Below are 14,767 nucleotides of genomic sequence, written 5' to 3' on the forward strand. Positions count from 1 at the left end.
TGCGGGAGCGCCACAGCGGGGCAATAAACGGACGCACCGTCCGTCCGGTAACGGGGCGCCAGAACCCGCTGGGCGGGCGCTCCAGCCGGCTTCTGCACAGCAGCCAGCCCGGCCACGCACCGCTACGGGGACGGGCAGCTGAGCTCACCCCGAGCGGAAAGCCGCGTTTCTCCGGGATCGTCCCGTTGAGCCGGGGCTGCCCGGCAGCGACAGCCGGCACCAGCGAGTGTCTGGCGGCGATTTTTCACGCTCGGGTCCATCAGCGATGGCTGCTGTTAAAACCCGCTCCTGCAGCAGCTCCACTGCCCTGTTCCATGATGTAAAGACAGAGGAGAAAGGAGTCAAGTGGTTACAGCAGTCCCCAGTCCCACCAGCTGGACGGGGTCTCCATTCCAGTGTCCAGAGGACAGACAGGCTAGAGCTCCTACAAACACTGCGCCCAGGCTCCCCGTTAGCACGTTGAGGAGGTAAGCGCTTCCACTTTCACACGGAGGTGTGACACCACCCCCCCGCAGCAGGCAGCGCACAGAGAAGCAGGCTCGACCATTTAGGAGAAATATTTCAAATAAGGAGGAGAACACGCAGTTCCCTTGCTTTCAAGTCAGATTTTGCTGTGATTTTCTGTGATCAGCTGTCGTACAGGGCTCTGCACAGGAGTTTTGCGTATTTCCACATGAAAGTAATCCAGCGTTTTCAGCTAGTTTAATTCTTAAGAACTGGGGACCACAGAACTGGAAGAAACACTGCTATTGCTGATGTAAAGTCTTCTACCTTGCTTACAGAGGGAACTGCAAATGTACCCGTGCCGATGTCTAAAATGCAAAAGAAGCTCTGACATAGGGTTTTAAAAGTATTTATTGATGGTTATTAGATGGAATGATGACGCAATAGTGCAAACCACTGTGCAATTGGGAGAACACGCTCCCTTCCCAGCCTTCACATTTACTTTATTATACAGGAGACATGGAATAAGGATTAAATACAAAACGGGTCAGAATGCTGCATTTACCATACTCCACTGGGCTTTGGACAGATTACTGTTCCCTCAGTGCGTGTCAGTTCAGAGCTACATTGAAATGGGGAGTGGCTGCTATGTTCTGTCCAGCTCTACTAGCTAGACAGTTGGAACCAGGGATCTTTTTCATTTGTACACACATCCTCCTCGGTCTGAAAAACCTAGCACTTCACTCAGCCAGTTTCTGTACTTTGTCTCATCAAAAATGGAAAACACCAGATGTTAACAAGCCACACATAATATTTACTATACACTACAAGGGAGCTTCAAGGTACTTCTTCAGAAGCAAAATTTCAGCTAATATTCATCTATCTGGCTAGCCTGTAAACTTAGGTGCCCACTTCCTCATCTTGGCGTGATTTTCTCCCAGGAAGCTTCTAAACACAATCAGGAGCAAGCAGCTAAACTCTGTATTTCTAGTGCTTCAGAGTCAGCATTGGAAGGGATTTGTCCAATAATAAACCACCAGCTAGTTTCGCTAAGGAAGTTGCATTGTTAGATTCTAAGTCAAAGAACATCCTGTCCTCAAATGATGCACTTTGGAATAAAACAACCCCAACTACACTCAAAAAAACTAAACAACACAGTTACAAGTCTCAAGGCTAAACTGACCAGCACGCAGTGGTTCCAACCATCATCCATGCCTACTTCTCCTTGCCTTTCAAATCTGTAACATCTTTCTCTTCAAGAGAATCTAGAACCACAGCCACTTGGAGACTAATAAAACCATTGGGCAGATACTGGAGACTTTAGAAACTGCTGAATTAAGGTAATGTGAACTGGGTGTTGTGCCATCTTTGAATGTCATTCTTATTGCAGTCCAACAAAATTACCTATACAAATAACATGCTACAAGTTTTGCCACTTATCAAAAACATGACATCTCCAATTACTGATCGCACTTCAGCATACAGTTGGGACAGGGAATAATACATTACAGAAAGCAAAACCACAAGATTTTAGTTATATAAAACAATATAATTTGTATATAAACTGATAAATACTGTCTCCATGGTTCACTAATTCCAAATACTAGTTATCTGCACATTAGTTGCTAATATCTATTACTAGAAGTAGTTCCAGCTTGTGCTCTCTCAGGGTGGTCAATTCATTTCCAAGACTAGTCAGCCTGTTTGCTTAGAGGGGGAAAAAAAAAATATCTCAGCAGTAGGACTGGGTTCCACGTGAAGATTTCATTTTATTGACCCCCAGATAATGAGTCCTATGATTATGGAAGCCACAGCAAGACCAAGAATCAGGATACAGATCTTCTTACGGGATTTCTTCTAATAAAAGAATTAAAAGAAAAAAAATAATCCACTGACACCAGGAGCAGATGACAAGAGGAAAAAGCAAGTCTACCGGTTAATGTTACTAACTTGAGCGAACTAGAGCACTTGATACCCATGCTTATTCAAGAGAAGTAACAAGTGTAGTCTGAACACTTTTACGTGTTCCTTAAACTGCATGATCCTACAGATAAATGTTAGATCTCAGAGCACAGTGGTCTGAGATGCAGTCAGGTCAAAACACGACAAGTTTTGCTTCTCTTAATGAAAATGCACTTCAAGTGCATTCACTAAGGAATATTTACTTCAAGTTGGCTACAAAAAGAGAACTTGACAACACCTGCTGCATACTTTTCATCCTAACAGACAACACCATGGCTTCAAAGGTAAGCCAAACATCTCTGGCTATTTAGATTTTCCAGGTAAGACTAACAAAACTGCTAAGCAGTTCTTCGATACAATCTCCCCTTGCCCACTTGTGGTTGGTGTGGAAATAGTATTGCATTTGATCACTTTATTCATCATAGGAAACTACAGTCTGTCCATACACACCATTTTTAACTTGGTATTGTCAGTATTTGAGCATAGTTATATATAATTACTTCCTTCTCAATCCAGAAAAACACATCCAACACATGTCCAATAGCTCCCAAACTTAGATTTATAACATACCTCAAAACTTTGTAAAGGAAGCCATAGAGAGAGAGAATACTACTAAATGCTGCCAGATTGTAAAAGCTACTTTCCCTCCCTTGTGGTAAACAGCACTGGGGTTTTATTGCCTTCTAGTACCTTCCCCCCCAAGAGCTTGAAAGAGTGCAATTTTTATCTTGTGTGGAAGCCTGAAGTCCCAGCAGTGAAACTCTGTGTGGGACTGACAGAAGCAGAACCCTTAATTTCTTCACAGAACCTGGACCTACAGGGACAATAATGAAAGGAATCTACAGAAAGCAGCAGCGAGAACCACTGCAAGAGATTTGATGGGACAGGGAGGACAGACTACAGGACAGAAACTTAGCAGTTTGAAAGAAGGGTGCTGCACATGCTGGTCACCAGAAGTCCCAAGTCCGGACAAGGATTTTTGCACATCAACATCAGTGTCTTGGCTGATACATTTACAAAATGGATACAGTGTGAGAATTTGTTCTTGTTTAGCTGTCCTGCTAACTCCTGAGAACAGCAAAGACAGCTGAACACTTACAGTTGCTGAGCACACCTACATGAAGGAACACAGTGACTATATATCCTCTGAAGTAACAAGCCAATTTCAATGCTGTGTTTTTGTACAAGTGCTTTATCTATTCCTGGCAGCACAATTTTGAGCAAGTGCCAACTTGCACAAGCTGTTTTTAATAACTTGTTTGGTGTGCTGCAGTCCTCAGTATGTCTTGTTATGCTGGTTCCATTATTGCTCCACTGTACACTGACAATAATGCAAGCATACAAAATTTACCTGATAATAGGCAGCTCTCTGTAACTGCTCACTGGCTCTTTCCACATGGACTTCTGCACTTTCCACATTTGCCTCTATACTATCTATGGAAAAATAAGAGAACCCATTGTAAAATATTTCAGAGCTTCAGTGTGTAAAAACACCCCAACTTGAAATACAATACTTTTTCTACAAAATACTGGAAAATTCAATCTATGGAGGCAAAATGTGTAATCGAACTAAGAAGAAACTTCCCGTTATCCAAACACACTTACCAATCATATCTCCTTGGTCATGAATCATCATGGCTAAATCCTTAAATATCTGATTGACATCCAAAATGTCTGCCTGAAGACAACAATTTGACAAGTTATAACAAACATCGGTTAGAATTTTTCTAATCCTCATTGTTAGTACCTCTTCTGACCATTGTTCAAAGTGTCAGAATACCATCATTCACGGACTGAGGTGACTTGATGCTACAGTCTGTGGAATCTGGGATTAGCACAGGAGCTACATTTCTGCTACTGAATATGGTTTCATCACACTAGCAATTAGCACAGTGTGGAATTGAGATCATTGTCACATGGGTTGCTCCTACCATCTCTGAAGGACCACCAGTCAACACTGAAGGAAAATATACCTAGTCTCCTTGAACAGGAGCAGGGAGATTGATCTTGGCATCAATCCTCTCTACAAGGAACTCTGTTCCTCCACCTGCAGCTCTCCTCAGCCCATCCCATTAGTTAGCACTGCATGACTTCTGTGGTTTATCTCCCAATACTGTTAACTGTGCAGGATCTACTGGTCACCTCTAATTGCCTGATTGCTGTTTCTCTTTCTTTAATGAGTTCAAGGTCCTGTTCAGTTATTGCCACATCTTCTTCCTGAGATTGCATTTGATTCCAATCTTCACCACTGGAAAGAGATGGAAAGAAAGTACAATTCTTCCTGAGTATAGGTACTTCCACGCTCCATTTCTAGCAAAGTGCCAGTGAGTTAAAGCTGAAAAGCTTCCTAGAGGACAACCCCCGGGTTCCTGGCCCTGCAGCTGTATACAGATACAGGACTGATTTGTGACAACAGTTACAGGTTGGAACAACTGAAAAAAAGGATAGATCAGGAAAAGGGAAGAAACTGGAAAACACTTATATACATACAGTACTCTGCTCTAGGATGTGAAGTTATCTACACCATTACAGAAGAAACTTCCTTATTTCAATTCTGCTTTCCTTTTTTTTTTTTTTTTAAATTTTAAATACCTGTACCTTCCTTCCCTCTCACCATTCCCCAAAAAGACAGAAATCAGGGTGAGAGTTTTGATAGACAGGAGCCAGCGAGCACAACATTATTAGAACAAGAGAACACCTGACAAGCATCTGGGTTCAAAGATTCTCACCTGCTACCCGGCATTTGGAGATAAGAATAAAGTGGTTTAGTGTTTTAATTCATTAGTCTAGTAATAACTTCAAACTAAATCACACATCAATAGAGATGTTAAAAAAACAAGTAACTGCATCCCAGTCTACCTCTCTCCTGATGAGCTGGTTCTTTGTAATTGCTGCACAAGTTACACCAATTGTAGTGAAGGCAGTACCTATAACACAAGGCAATCTATACGCTCAGCATAGAAAGTTCTTCAAGGGCAGTATCTTCCTCTTCTCAACAAAGAAGTGTGCTGGAAAGCACTGTAACATTCCAGTATCAGTTATACAATGCTAAATAGTAAGTTTTAAAGTCTCCAAGTGCCAAAAGAAATTAAGATAAGCTACATGACTAGGTCAGAGACAGCTGACCATTCCAGCAATTCAGCTCTGAGATGACAGTGGAGTTTTTAGATATTTAAGACAGAAGTTTCTGACATGTAGCACTGAAGAACTTCAACTGGGGAGTAGCTGCTGTGTGCCACTACCGCTCACTGAGCTAGGAGCCTCTGCATAAGCAGGTACCTGTCTGGTTCCCCTTGCTTTAGTGTGCAAGGCCTTCAAACTCACCACAGCCTCTGTATAACTGAACAGCCTGGGGTTTTCACTCACTCCTGACTCAGTATGTGAAAGCACAGGGCTAATGAAGGGAATGCACACCAAGCAGCTGATCAGATGAAGCCTGCTTTGCAGAGGGAAGATGTACAGGTGAGACGTGCAAGCTAAGTCGCTTGATTTAGAAAGTTAAAAGGATTTATACAGATAGGGCCAATAGATTTCATCCCAAACTTACAAACAGTAGAAACTGATACAGAAATTACAAATGCTTCTGAAGAGTCCCGAGTTCTCTTTACCACACTGTAAAGTTGATATAACACTTCACAAACCTATCTACTATGCAGGCATACTTACTGCAGAGTCAATAAAACTATCTGACAGGTAACAGTAATGCTGCCTCGTTGTGCATGTTCTAGGATTAGTTTGCCAGTGCATAACATCCAGGACTTCTGAATTTAAGGCAGCCTCATCCACTACTTTGTAATAGCTCCAAACGGGCTGCTAGAGAACACTCAAACTCACGAAATATACAGCTCTTTGTGGAAAGAGCCACAGTGAGGGAAATACTGTCTGGTAATCTTGTGCTCACAGTCCAGAAAACCAGGAACTCCAACTGCCACATGCTAGGGACTTTCCTATTCCCCTCAGTGCAGTAATCACACAATCTACATTTAAAGAGGATAAAATACTGTCATATGCAGTCAATTTTTTTATATTGTACATTACCAGTACTATAATAACTGCATTTCAAATCTTTTTGCTTTACATTCAGCTAGCATAGCCTGCCCCAAGTTACAATAACATACTCAAACAAAAAGTTTAGTTATACTGAGTTAAAAGTACAACATTAAGAGTACAAGAAGCTGTTACCTATCAAATGAAACAAGCTGCTCTTCTCTGAACCGCTCATCAGCCTGGAAGAGATAAATGAGTTACTAGTCTTGCAGACTACCAGGACCATTTGCAAAATCAACAGCAATATGTTGAAGACACAGGCATGTACTGTCCAGAAGAGTTCTTCATGAATGCCACTGTCACTTCAACTTTCAGATTTAACTTTGGTTAATTAAGCTTAGATTTAGATTATTCTTTAGATTTAATTTTTATATTAATCTTTTTCTCTGCAAATCAGAGTGATCAGAAGCAACTAGTCCATTTACTCAGATCAAATGTCATTGTTTGTCACTTCCTTTCTTAACATGCAGCAAAAAAATTCAGAGCATAATCCAACAGATAAATGTGCTCCCTTGTAGAAATTAAGAATGCATACTTAACGGAAAGCCCCAAGACAAGGGGAGAAAAATGGTTCCACTGGCCTTTTTATTATGAATTCTTAGTAGCCACAAGGGTTTGTCAAAATATAATAAGAAGGTTCGAACATACATTGCAGATATTAGCAGGACAGAAGCGATAAGAAAATAAAGAAACTGTGAAATTTAAGATGTAATGTAAGGTGTAATAAGCTTCCACATGACTTTTTAAATTTTATATTCTATGGCTGATGTCAAGCAAAGAGCAACATGCAATCTTTGCTATTAATTATACCTTGACTTCCCATCTCATCCTCCACAACAGTTGAAGCTACCAGAATCCCTTCCCTCCTCCACTAACATCAACAAGGAGCACGCTGAAATGAGTGCCTACTTGCAACATCTGGAATGACAAAACTAAGGCACCGAGCCCTCATCTACACTCAGTAGTGTGTCAGCAGTTATGAAGTTGGTAGGCAAGTACAAGATCTCTCAAAAAGACTTGTAGTTCACTATATCAATACAAAATTCCTATAAATACTTACAGAGATACGGGAGCCAGCTCTTGCCCTTGCTACAGTCTCTTTTTCCTTCTCTGACACTCGCCTCTGTATTGCCTGGAAGTTATTTAAGGCTGCAGTGAAGTCATTCATTAAACGTTCTTTCTGGAACCTCTGTTGGCGCTAAAGAAACAAAAACAAGTGTTCAGGTATTTCCATTCATGACAATGTAACAGACTGTCAGAAAACCCATCATCATAATAATAATGATGACAATGAATGCTGGCTTTCAAGTGATCTTTTGGTTCCAACATTCTGGGGCACTGGAGAGAACAAAAAACCCACCGTATTTTAACTCATTATACCAAATGCTGTACACTGCACAAAACTGTTCTGCAATAGGCAATAAGGTTCTCCAATTTCAACCTAGTTTCAAGTCTGAAGTAGAGTAGTCTTCTACACCATTACTGGAATGTGATTTGAATAAAAGTAATCTACCACATTTAATTATGTACCTTTTGGATACCTACAATGCCTTTACCCTCCATTCCTCTACTTAGCCAATCTGGTAGTACTTAACTTTCTGTTGTCCTGATAAGACAACCTCCTTAACTTTCTTACAAATACAGGAAGCTCCGCACTTGCAGAACTAATGACAACACCCATTACTCCAGTTTCAAAAGCTGTCTCTCCCAGACAGTCCCCACGCTGCAAGCCTGCTGTTATTTGATTAGAGAATATCCTCTAATAGTCCTGATAGCCATTTCAGTTTATCTTTTCTCCAAATACATTAGTTGTTAATACTCCTTTTCATCCTCATTTTACAGTATCAACTTATTTGGCCTCCACGGAATGGCTCCTTCGAGTGTTGTGAAACCCCAGTTACGGGAAACAAGAAGCTGTGAAAAAGCTTATCCCAAGTACACTCAATACTCTTGTCAGTTCTTATGTTTTTCATTAGAGAGATTTCCAACAGCTGTCTCAAATTGCAGGCTTTCCAGTATTATAATCCTTCAATGAGTCTGTATCAATTCAACAGCCATTTTGAGGAAATAAATGTTTTCAATTAATTTTTTCTATAATAAGCCACTACAGCGGCCTCATAATACACTGTAGCTTCCATCTGAGCTGTCTGAAAACAACAACCCTTCTGCCCAAGGAGGTCCTCAGTATGCTGATGCCAGCTCCTGCAGATTTTGACTGGACTGCTCCAACAGGCTTCACTAGGCTTCAAAAGTCTCTGCTGCATTTGGTGACATGCATGTGACAGGATTTTGTTCACCAGAGGGAGATCAACTGAAAAATATTTGCTGAACAAACAAGCAAAGCATGGCCATGCTTACAACTGGCATACAAACCTTTAAATAAAGAATTAGACTAAGACATCTGCTGACCCATATCCACCGATCAGCCCGCAACAGTCTCACAAACACAGATATATCAATAATGTGGTAGTGATTTAAAGTAGAGTAAGAAAACGCCAACAGCAGAGGACTGTCCCTTCCCATAGGGAGGGGGAGCTCTAAAAGAATATTTGACAAGAGGTAAAGTCATAATCATTGCCTCACTACATTTTGCTTTATTCAAATGCAAGCGTTTTCCCCCTTCTAATAAATCACATGTAAGGGAAAGCTTTTATGGCATGATCGGATTTCATACTGACATGCAGTTTGGTACAAGTTCTTATCCTAGAATGCTGCCTCGCATCACCAAGCACTTTGTAAACGATATTGTTTTTCAGAAATTTACTCAGAAAACCAGCATTGCATACGCAGCTCTCCCCAAACACTTAGGGCTTCTTACTGTCACGGGAGTTATACCTATTGCCACTGGGAAACATTGTTTCCCCAGTGTCATACATGTAGCCAGCTGAATGTGTTTCCCTACCTCAACAACATCCTTCATTGCAGAAGGCTGCCCTCTTCGCCTGAGCCAACTCAAGCCTTGTGAGGCTGTAGTCTAGTTTCATGAAACGAGCGACTTAAAAATACTTCCAAACAAATCCTGCGTGCATACCTGTTCAGAAGCAGACAGAGGAAGCGGCAGAGATCCCAACTCCTTTAGATATTCATTGGTCTCTTTGGCAAGGCGGTTTGCAGAATGCTGTAGCTGTTGTCTGAAATAAAGGTTCAAAAGCAGTTACACAAGCTTCTACTGAAAAAGCTGTCTCCAAGCATTTCAGTTTCCAAAATAATAACCAAGTCGGGGTTCTGAGATAACACATCTTTATGGTGGTTGTTTTTTTCCTTTCACCCTAATGGAACAGAGACGGACTTTTAGCTTTTACCAGCAACTTGACTCTGGACTATGTTTTTAAAAAAGATTCAAAGTTCTGTGCTCCCTGCTCACTAGTATGATTCAGTAGTTTTAAAAATATGTTTTTCTCCAATGGCATAAGAGAGACAAATTCAAGGGAAAGACAACTTTATTTAATGAACATAATCACTCTTTCAGGGTGAATTCCTTGTGGTACCAATAGGTAACTAAATGTTGCCTTGGCAACCACTGTCTGCATTGGTTAAATGTACATTTGATAAAAGTACAGAGACTCAGAGATATTAAATTCTTACATTTATGTGAAAATTAATGGTCAGAGAGACAAATTATCCAGCTTCTACTGTGGGAAATGCAAGGCTTTCCCTTGAGCCTTCATGCTTTCCAGCAATGTTGCAATTCAAAGCTATTGTTGCAAAGGATTTAGTGCGCCAGCACCTTAATTAGTGCCACAAAACAGAAAGACATCAGTTACATTGAACTTAATGTAAAGACATCATCTTGTACATCAAAGATGCAGTTTATTTGAAAGAATGCTAGTGCTTCACAGAGAACAAACTGCAAATTTTTTTGGCAGCCATATGCACAAAAAACTAATGCTGTAAACCAGGAAGACACAAAATACTAAACCAAGAACCAATTTTTTTGGCATTCAATGGATAATGACTAAGTGCAAGTCACCTCTTCAGCCCAACAGATAAAAAAATTGAAGTATTCAGACTGCATTACTGTGTAAGTTGACCTGCAATATGTGAGCTGACTAAACCACCAATGCATTTTTGTATCAAATTTGTATGGCAGCGGGAGTGCAACCACTCTCACCTGAAAAACGAGGGCCATTTCTACAATGAAATTAAACAGAAAGACATGTTTGGTCACCAGTGATGAGCTCAATCTACCAGTTACATACAGATCAAGTCAACTGAACAGCTCAGGCAAACAAATACCTTTCTCTCCCAAATAGGCTCGGATCTCATCCTTCAAGTGTAGCGTATGTAGCTATCACAAGTTATTAACTTATCCCATAAAAAAATGGGGAAGTTGCGTATTCAGAGGTTCAAGGTACAGTCACATGAAGAGATAATGTGAGAACTTACTTTCAGGTTTTCTTTTACGACTCCAGAAATTGCTCTTCTCATAACCTGCTGTTTATGCTTTACAAGTTTGTAAAAGACGCACAGACATGCAGGCAGTTCAGTCTCTCTAGGATTCAGTTTGGACTATGCCTGTTTAAATGTCTTCTACATTGTCCCCACTGGGACGTTATTCTTCTGAAATAATATGTGGCATTTTGTCTGCCAGATAAGATTGCTAATCTTTCTAGCACCTAAATCCATCATACATGCTACTTTTTCATTAATCATGGGTCTTTTCCTTGCTGTTTTCCCTTATTGCCCTTATGTGATGACAGAGTACCTAGTATGGCATTCATTTCTCCTAAACCACAAGTGCAGCTACTATGGCTAGTCCTCAGAGTACAGCTAACGCATGGCTGACGTACAACTACCCTTTTTAAATAAATTATACCATTTATAACCATTCCTATTGAGCCCTTTTGATGGCTTCTCCAAAGTCCTGCAGAAACACCTTAATGCATCCAGTAAACGACTTGACACATCTAGCCATTTTTGGTTTGTAGGATCGTATTACATTTATCTAATAAAGCATCTCCCCAAACCAAGTAACCCAGTTCCTCCAAGAATACAGACAGAAGTGAAGGAGTACCTGTATAAATGTTAGCTCATTTAATACTTACAAGTTCTCCTGAAGCTTGCTGGAATCCTGCTTGGTTCCCAGCTGGCTCATCAAGTTCTTTATTTGAGCAGCTGAAGATAAAGAGATCACAAGATGAGTTAGTATGACAAAGTCTAGTGTATTTTATTCCTTCTTGGACGTAATCTTGTAGCTTTCCCCAAAGGATTTCTCTCAATGTTTGACTTAAGCTGGTAAAGCAACACTTACATTTTTTGCTTCAAATTCAAAGTGCATTTTAAGCATCCTCATTTAGACAGGATCCAGCCTAACAGACTAACTTTCAGTTAAGAAAGTGATAAGGCATACATACCCCGAAGACAAGTACGTGGGGCTAAAGGTTTGCATGCCCCTCTTCCCCAATCTTTTTAGACCAACTAACATAGCTGTTTGTTTCTACCAGTCTCACTATTTCTCTATCTTACACTATTGCTGCTGTAGAACAACTTCACTACACTGTGTTGACACTTTCATATATCCTAAAGTTACTTAAATGGTAAGTGCTCTGTTAAAAAAAATAATTAAGAAAAAGCCAAGGGTTGCCATCAGTTAAAAAAAAAAAAAAAAAATCAGAGTTCTACCACTCACGATAACCTAAACCTTTTGTGATACAGCCACAAAAAATCTTTCAAGAACAGCAGATAGCAATGGTGCACTTCACAGTTAGTTTGCATCAATTTGAAATCATGTTGTAGGGAGAAGAGCTATTCTAGCCCTCTATCGATCATGAAATCGTATGCCATACCGTCAAGCACTGAGAGAGGCAAGACCAAGGAAAATCAACTTAAAATAGTTCTATAGGCAGCTGAATTGAGTTGAAATATGCCATGCATTTAACAAGAGCTACTTCCAAGTCAGCAACATCCTAGTGGTCTAATTTCTGCTTTCAGTCTGGAACAAGCCACTTCAGCTGGTTAAATATGTTGCTGAGGAAACGTCATATTCCTACAACAGCCACTTCTTCTAAAGTTATGTCCAATGGCTTATAACAATGGCAGATCAGCTAAAGCTGCAATATGATTTAATCAGTAATTAGGCAAGTATTCTAGCTTTTGCATCCAGTGAGAATATTCTGAGTATTCTAGACTTCTATTAACTCATACAGTGAGGAGTTATTAACTCCTTATACACTGAGCTGAACATGGCTTCTAGCAAGCAAGACTGCATATATTTCACAGCTGTCTGCCACAGGAAGGTCAGAAAAGTTCATAGTCAAGTTAAGCTGACAAATGGCACACAGACCATACTCTGGGTGGGGGTATCAAGGACTTCACAAATGGCATTTGTGCTATTATGTCTAGATACTCTGTGATGTATTTTTTTTCCCCCTCCATTGGGGGAGATTCTTGGGCGAGTCCCATTTCCATGCCAGGGATCCTGCTTTTTGTCCTGGTCTGAGCCAGGCTCAGCAGTTCACTATGCTTAGTTTATCTCAGCCAACAGTAACACACAGAGCCTACACAAAATGAGAGCAAAGTGTCTGGGAGGCCAAAGGGAAGGAGCTGGAGCTCTTTATTGTTTGGATAGTGGGTACACATAGCAACATAAAGAGGCCCTTGGTCAAGAGCTTTCAGTCTCCAATCCCTCTCAATTTTAGGCTGTAAAGCCTTCCATATACTGTTTTTCACTTAAAATTACTTAAAACATTTAAGAATCCTCTCTAGATGCTTAGGTAACCTAACAGTCTTGCAAGCAAGTTTTACCAGCTCAAGTCACCAGTTCTCTGTACATTTTGTGTGAAATGCTAACTCTACAGAGTTTCCCAAAAGGAGCGAACAATAGTCAGCGGTGTCCACTGCTTGCTTGCTGTTTTCCAGCTAGGGAATTAAAATTCTAAAAAATAGAAATGAGGACAGGCTTAAGGCTTCCACATCTCTTCTCCTCCTAGGCCTGAATGGAAAGCTTTTATAAAATGGGTAAAGTTAATTACCGTAACATTAAGTCAGATGTTCTGTGTGTTCCCACCCACCTTGACAAAACTGTAAGGCTATTTGTTTCATTTGAGGTAAGCATTGCACTGAGATAGGAGGGCTGTTGGTCACGAGACAGTGGAATCTTGTCCTATGAGAAAGAGAAGCTGAGCTACTTACAAGGGGAGGCTCACAGAAGTCCTGTGGAAGGGAGGTGGGGTGTAAAGAAAAAAAATAGTAAAAAAAAAAAAAAAAAAGAAAACTCCCAGATGACCTGTGTTATTTGGTGAACTTAGAAGCAATTCAACTAGCCTATACCAAGAGGAAATGAACGTGACTGAGCAAAAGCAAAGCAGTTCCAGCAACGTTAGTAGTTTCGTATGATGGAACTGGAGGTCACCAACTTTCAGAGGAACCATCTTCAACTGACCTCGCCCCTAAAAAAACCTGCACGGCCACTCGGACAATCGATGGGTTCTTTAGCAAGGGCAGTATCCCTCGGAAGGGGCTGTATCAAAGGCTCTTTTGGAAATGACTCAGTAAGCAGCGTTTCAGCGATCAATACTAGGATTTCAACGATTAGCTTACGATACCGGTAACTTCTCTACCGTCAACCATACGACCAAGAACTGCACAAGCACCGGCCTGGCGGCAGCCGCCGAACTGCAGGGCGCCCCCCGGTGCAGGGAGCGGGGGCGACTGAACACCAGCCCTGCGGAACCTCCGCGGCAGCGGCTCCCCCGGCCCCCCACCTCCCCCGGCCCCCGCCTCCCCAGCGGGCAGCCGGAATACCGCAGCCCGGCGGCCGCCGCGCCTACCGCGCCCCGGCCGGCAGGTGGGCTGCGAGCCGCAGCGCACGGAGGAGGCCCGGCGGCCGGTCGCCGTGGGCCCGCGGGGCAGCCGGACCCCCCCGCCCGGGCCAGCCCTCAGCCCGCCCGGCACGGCCCCGGCGCAGGCCCCGCGGACCCCCCCGCCGCAGCCCCTCACAGGGCGCTGCCGGGCCGCGCCGCGCCGCCCCCTCCCCCGGGCCGGCCGCACTCACTGTACTGCGCGATGCGCTGCACGTTGGCGCTGCATGTCTGGATGATGCCGCCGAAGTCCCGCGGCGGCGCCGGCGCCCCGGGGCGCCCGGGGTCCAGTGGCCCGTACGACATGGCCCCGCTGGCTGACAGACGCCGCCGGCCGCGCAGGCGCTGCTGAGGGAGCGACCGCAGGGGGCGAGGCGCGGCCCTGGCGCATGCGCGCGGGCACGGCCGGGACTGCGCGGCCAACACGGCAGCGGCGCCCCGCCCCGCGCGATGCCGGCCTCAGGGCCCGGCGGCGGGAACGGGGACACGGCGCTGGGGGGGCGGGACGCGGCGCT

General features: G+C 42.8%; 1 protein-coding gene and 1 long non-coding RNA gene across 2 annotated transcripts; one reads left to right on the forward strand and one right to left on the reverse strand.

The window, feature by feature from the left end:
- The first annotated feature begins 8 nt into the window (after positions 1 to 8).
- On the forward strand, positions 9 to 9,035 carry LOC129735489 (uncharacterized). Its single transcript, XR_008731190.1, has 2 exons — positions 9 to 467; positions 8,296 to 9,035. It is a non-coding gene; the product is annotated as an uncharacterized LOC129735489 (long non-coding RNA).
- On the reverse strand, positions 838 to 14,602 carry STX12 (syntaxin 12). The gene is made up of 9 exons (XM_055703616.1): positions 14,447 to 14,602; positions 11,499 to 11,568; positions 9,485 to 9,584; positions 7,514 to 7,651; positions 6,589 to 6,632; positions 4,549 to 4,654; positions 4,012 to 4,084; positions 3,758 to 3,840; positions 838 to 2,301 (listed from the first exon to the last, which is right to left on the reverse strand). The coding sequence occupies exons 1-9, from the start codon at positions 14,556 to 14,558 to the stop codon at positions 2,209 to 2,211; spliced, it is 819 nt and encodes a 272-aa protein (XP_055559591.1). The 5' UTR covers positions 14,559 to 14,602; the 3' UTR covers positions 838 to 2,208.
- Between the last annotated feature and the right edge of the window lie 165 nt (positions 14,603 to 14,767).

Source organism: Falco cherrug, chromosome 3 (genome assembly GCF_023634085.1).
Source record: "Falco cherrug isolate bFalChe1 chromosome 3, bFalChe1.pri, whole genome shotgun sequence".
Lineage (NCBI taxonomy): Eukaryota > Metazoa > Chordata > Aves > Falconiformes > Falconidae > Falco > Falco cherrug.